Source organism: Halichoeres trimaculatus, unplaced genomic scaffold (genome assembly GCF_033239565.1).
Source record: "Halichoeres trimaculatus isolate MK-OKI-2021-1 unplaced genomic scaffold, fHalTri1.1 fHalTri1_scaffold_10, whole genome shotgun sequence".
Lineage (NCBI taxonomy): Eukaryota > Metazoa > Chordata > Actinopteri > Labriformes > Labridae > Halichoeres > Halichoeres trimaculatus.
The window spans coordinates 31,009,677-31,015,719 of NW_027437187.1; the positions used below are offsets into that span (position 1 = coordinate 31,009,677).

General features: G+C 40.1%; 1 protein-coding gene across 1 annotated transcript in view; it reads left to right on the plus strand.

Moving 5' to 3' along the window:
• Nucleotides 1-5,690, plus strand: part of itga11b (integrin, alpha 11b) — a 45,016-nt gene extending 39,326 nt beyond the window's left edge. The window contains exons 23-30 of the mRNA XM_074677892.1: nt 162-245; nt 525-633; nt 1,875-1,988; nt 2,109-2,192; nt 2,436-2,546; nt 2,777-2,872; nt 5,114-5,227; nt 5,412-5,690. Of these exons, the coding sequence (XP_074533993.1) occupies nt 162-245; nt 525-633; nt 1,875-1,988; nt 2,109-2,192; nt 2,436-2,546; nt 2,777-2,872; nt 5,114-5,227; nt 5,412-5,492 (793 nt within the window). The 3' untranslated portion in view covers nt 5,493-5,690. The remainder of the gene's footprint in view (nt 1-161; nt 246-524; nt 634-1,874; nt 1,989-2,108; nt 2,193-2,435; nt 2,547-2,776; nt 2,873-5,113; nt 5,228-5,411) is intronic.
• The last annotated feature ends 353 nt before the right edge of the window (nt 5,691-6,043 follow it).

A 6,043-nucleotide genomic window follows, 5' to 3' on the forward strand; every position in this document is an offset into this window, starting at 1 on the left:
GCCATCAAGATGACTTCTTCACAATGTCTTTTACATTTGGTCTAATTAGCAAAAGCTACCGAATAAACACAGTTATAGTTTGAGAAATCACACAAGTTTTTGTTGTTGCATGATTCATGATAACGTCCTCATGTGTTTGTCTCTGTGCATGTGTTAATCAGTGATGGCGAAGAGGGTTTTCCAGAAGACAACACCAACGACATCTTCCTCCCTCTTAAGTACCAAACTGATCTCATCTTCACCAGGTGAGACAGCAACAAGCCAAATGTTACAGCATACAGAAAGTAAAACTGATGGTTAATAATTAGAGCGCCCTCTGCTGATTCATAAAGAGACTACATGAACCTGCCTTTCACGAGATGTAAATGTTTAATAGGAAAGCCTAATTACAGACTGAAAAAAAAATTTCTTCATTTAAAAACACACTGGGATTCAAATCTGCTTAAAGTTTAAAAATCTTCAAAGTAAACTGGATGACATACTTCTTTAAAGAAACTCTTTCCCTCCCCTCTTCTTATTTCCAGAGATCCCAACCCTCCTCGCTTCGAAATCAAAGCCGACAGATCTTCCTCCTTGTCTTCATTCAGAGACAAACTTGAAGGCAGCTCCTCCACCTTCAATCTTACTTATCATGTGAGTAAAAAAGAAACTGAGTCATTTTGAGCACAAGTCTAAAAATGTTAAAGCTGGTGTCCTCTTTTCCACAAACTATTCATGAAAATTTTCATCAAAGCTAAAAGAAAAGATAAGGAAGCCAACCTAATTTATTTTTTATTAAGTAAATTTACATCGTTCTCATTTGGTTTGTGTGAAAGGTGCTTAAGAATAGAATAGAAAAGAATAGAATAGAATAGAACTTTATTGTCATTGTAACAAGTACAACGAAAGTGAAGTCACAGAAGCAATCAGGAAAACAAAAGTAAGAAAGTGTATAGAAAGTGCAAAAATAGATGATGACAGCTTGTCCATCATTGTCCAGTCAGCCAGCCTCCACCTCCACAGGGTCCAGGACTGAACTTCTTCAGCTGTTTGTTCAGTCTCTGTCTCCTGGATCCTGTCTGCTCACAGCAGGTGAAGCTCTTCCAATGTGGCATTGGTGTCTGATGTTAGCTCCGCTAGCCATGTCTGTGACTAGCATGATGCTACTCTACCTCTGTTGCTGGGTTAGCACAGCTAGCTCGTCCATCTATTGGAGATAGATCTTATGTTCCCAATAACGATGGATGGAAGGACAGGTCTATGTCGTCACTTCTTAGCTCACACCTGAGAACCAGCACGTCGTCCTCACCTTGTGGGGAAACATCAGGCCTTACACCAGTTAGCATTGACATGCTACAGGCTGCTAACAGCTGAGTTCACACGTAAACAATGTTGCCATGGTCACATGTAGGATCTCCAGACAATCACAGGAGAAAAAGTAGTAAAAATATCGCTGAAGCCTCAAAAAGTTTGGTGTTCATGACCAACAAATGAGCCATACAAAGTAATGACCCACTTCAAATACAAAGATGACGAAAAAGAGACGAAAAAATTACAAGGAACAGACAAAGAAGAGAGAGCTGCTGCAAAAGGCAGCCATAGCCAACAGGGCGGCGCCTAGCTTGTTAAACAAAAAGCCAAGGCAGGGAGAGCATCAGCAAAGACCCCCCTGGGGTGAAGAACAGAGAGCATCAGTGACAACACAAAGGACACTGGTAATGTAAGACACAGTCTGAAAGAGGAGCTGGGTTTCACTGGTTGGGTGAAGCAGACAGGCTATAGCGGATGTTCTGTCGGCCAAGTCCAATTTTGTTGCTTGATTGAACTCAAGCTCCTTTTTTTGGACAATAAGAAAAAGTGTCCTGGTTACATTTTTATCTGTTTACTTTATTCAGATCCAGAACTTAGGAATCTTCTCAGTGCATGACATCCTGTTCAGAGCTGACATCTGGGCCGTGACCACAGGGGGGAACCAGCTGGTGAACATCATAGACTACAGCATCGAGCAGGTGATCACTGATATATCTGAATAAATATGAAACGTCCGTGTCAGGTTGGTGTGTTTGATTTGTGTTTTTATCATGGCATTAAGATTCATACGACACTCCTGTTCCTCTTCCTTTAAACAGGCAGCTGGGTCTCACTGCACGCTGCCACAACAAAGACGAGTGGGTCAGGGTACTGAAGAAGACCTGTCTCACCTGTCTCAGCTGGTAAGATCAACATGTTATCCAACACATTGAGCAGAATGCTGTTGAACTGCATGTTTCTTTAGTACCAACACACTGCTATCATTGTGAATGATTAGATTTCAGCACCAACGCTTTCTTAAAACACCCTCTTGCTCTATCCACTGTTTCATTCTCGCCACATACAGCCTGAAAATACAGCTTCAAAAAGATAAGAAAAGATACCCACCTGGCTTTATTCAGTGTTTTTTCTGTGTCTCTGTGCAGAACGACAGTAACAGTGCGAGCGTGGCGGTGCAGTGCAGACTGAACCTGCCGGCGTCCAGAGAGCTGAAGGTGACGCTCCAAGGAAAACTTCAGCTTCCTGCTCTGCTGGCAGTGAGTCCTTTAAGATTAAAAAAGAGTACTTGATGAAACCTGAATCTTTTTAGTGAGGATGGAAAAACAATTTCCCTGTTGAATATCTCATTTCAAACCATGTGTTTTTATTCTGGTGACACATTTCTGTGCTTTATTTTATTCACAGTAAAATAGATCAGGAAATTTTCTTTTGTTGTGCTTCTTTAACTTCATAAAAACCTGACTGAGTAACTCACGACTTGTTTCAGGTGAACTTCAGGTCCTTAGAGATTCTTACAACTGCCTCCATCCAGCTGGAAGCTTCCAGTCCGATGTTCCTCCAGGAGGACAGACCAGTCAGACAGGTAACACTTAAAAACACTCACAACATCTGGATGCTTAGATTTAGTGATGATAAAGCAAATATACCGAGTCTGACTTTGTCTCAGACAACTGTCTTCCTCTCTGCTTCCCAAACGCCTCATTAAAACAGGAGCAGTTTTTTAACTTTGCTGCCATCTGCTGTTGAAAATTATTACTACAGCCAGCTGAGGAGTCTAAGGGTGGATCCGAATAGTCCTTCCTAAGTCCTTTCCTATCCACTTTACCTTAACCTCAAAAAATGTCACAGGGTCAAGGGAAGGAGGGGAAAAGAAGAGAGGAAAGGAGAGCTGCGGCCAAAGAGGAATTCGACTGCACTTTCACTTTGATGTCATATTTAAGCGCACGAAGCGCACAAAGAGAAGAGAAACTGGTCACAGATACGAGGAGCTGTAGGAACAATAGCCTATTTAAACCTCCTAATGTACAAACATTTATCAAAGTTATATGTAAAAAGTTCACTCTGGAAATACTGTAAACAAACCAAATCATTCTAAATAAATGAAACTTATGGTCCAGTGTGACTTATAGCCTATCGGTTGTTTTCGTCTTCATGGCGCTTTTTTTTTTTCTTTTGATTGATACGACTTTAAAAAAATGTATAATTATACTACGAAGTGACATAGTCCAGAAAGTATGGTAGGCTACTTAGCTTATTACTGAAAAATTACTGTTGTCAACAAATATCTGAGCAGACAATTTTTCTTGCTAGTTTTTCAGTGTAGTTTTTATCTTTTCAACTAACCTTCAAGCATAACGAATTTAATTCAATGCAAAAATTAACTTCTCCTTTAATTACTTTGTCTTAGTTGTCTGCATATTGTCATATTAAAGGAGCACAACCGTTTTAGAACTGTATACCTGATAATGGGGTCAAACATTTTTGTAGTCTTGATTTAAGTGTAAACAGAGGTCATTTACATTTAAAAAAGGTTATAAATCTAGTTCAAGTAAACTTTTGCATGTTTTTGTCTGCTTTCATCATATCAAACATAATTATCCAACAACAAAATTGTGGCTAGTGAAAATGCTGAGTGGCTAGTAACTCTGGAAAACCACTAGCCACAGTGGCTGGTGAGCCAAAATGTTAACGTCAAGCCACGACGAACTACAATGTCCCGAAAATGAACTACAAGAAGCGCATTTGTCCTCTGCCTTATCTCACAGGGTCGTTTCGTGTCTTCACCGGTTAACATTAACAATCCATGATCAGAGGAGATGTGATGGTGTTTTGTCTTTGGTCATGCAGTGTGTGTTTCCTGCTCACAGCTGTGAGGTTCGTGTGAGCATCTATAAATGTTGACAATCTGAAGCCTGATAACACAAGAGGACTGTCTTGGATAATACAGCAGACTGTCAGAAACACTATACTCCCTGTTTCATTCACATATATCATTATGAACATTGTTTGAATTTATTATATTTGGAGTATTGTAAGAGTCCTCATTTTTCCTTCTTTTATTGATTTTAATAAATGTTATTATCTCTATCACTAGTGATTCATCGTTTCAGTTTGGAATTGCAACCAAACGTTTCGGGTTAAAAATCTTTTTGACATTTATACATCGTTAACACAATAAACACATTCAGGCAGACACATGATGGTAAATGTTAGAAAAGCAACAGTACTCACATAATTTCCGTCTCTTCTCCACTGTAAGTTTCCATAAACGTTCACCGTAAAAAAGGACTATTCGAATGCACCCATAGTAGCTTGATGAAAGAAAGTAACATCTAATCAGGGGAGTGTAGGCAACAAAAACATGTAGTTTCATAGTATTTAAACTAAAAGGTTTAAAATAAACTGATTTCCTCTATTCTAAAGAGAGAATATTCTGCTTTAACACATTTTAAATATGTGTATAAAGTAATAATGTTGGAGCGGTGGGTCTGAAACACCAAGATCTGCCCCAACAGGCCTCCAGAGGGCTAGCCAATCAGAGGGAAGGGGGTTTGTGGAGCGTGGCGTCTCTAAAGAGACAGCAGCAGACTGAGGCTGGAATAAGGGCTGAACTGAAGCTACATTATTTCATGTTTCACATCATTATCTATCGCTTGAAGGAAATGTGTGTGAGTTAATAAAATGGATTAAATCTGCTGCTGCTGCTGCTGCCTGGGATTATTCCCCTTCATCGATGGATAATTTATTCCATCATGTTGGAAGCTCAGGGCTGTCAGGAGGTCAGAGGGGAGTAAATTAAATTCAGTGTGTTGTGTGTCTGCAGATTATCCTAGAGCTCAGGAAGGAGGAGGATTACGTTATTCCCGTGTGGATCATACTGGGAAGCACACTTGGAGGCCTGCTGCTCCTGGCCTTACTGGTGCTGGCCCTGTGGAAGGTAAGATGTGGTTTTGTGTGTATGCATGATAGAGTTCAGCTTTCATGATGGTTTGACTGGGTTTAACGGGTCTTTTTTTTAAAGAACGCATCACAATACGTCTGTAAAGTTAAAGTTGAGCTGTTTATCATCCTGTCTGCTTTACCGAGACCTCAAAGTTTAATTTCACCTGTTTCCTCCTCAGCTCGGCTTCTTCAAAAGACATCGGAGACAGGCAGAGGACCAGCAGCCTGTAGCCAATGGGAAGGCAGCAGAGGAGCTATAATATGCAGGCGACCATGATGCAGCATCGGTTGATCCTCGTCAAACTTTTAAGTCATGAAATCATCACAGCTCCTGCTCCGGTCTGGGTTCAATCTGACGGATGTTTGGAGATGTTTCTGTGAGGTTCAGTCCACAGGAGTCGAAAACAGAGTCAGCAGCTTTTTGTGGAGGCTGGTTGGACAAAAGAGAAAGGAGCTACTTTGAAAAAATCTTTGACTTCTGACTCTCAGATCAGAAAATTATTATTTAAATTAGTTAAAAAGTTATTTAAAAAAAACAAACAAGAAAAACAAATTTGAAAAAGGAAGAGAAATTAAAAAAAACTGAACACTTTTTGACAGTAAAATTGTGCTTATTTTGCACAGCAAAACACTAAAGGCTGGTACACAAAGCAAAGATGTACTACTTACTTCTTCTTCAGTCAGTCAGCTGAGTCAGCATGTGTCTTGATTGGCTTTGCCCAGGTACATGTGACATTACACGCTGTACCTGCTCGGCTCCTCTCAGAGCGCCCTGCATACTACAGGATTCTTAGTCACAAATATTAAACAT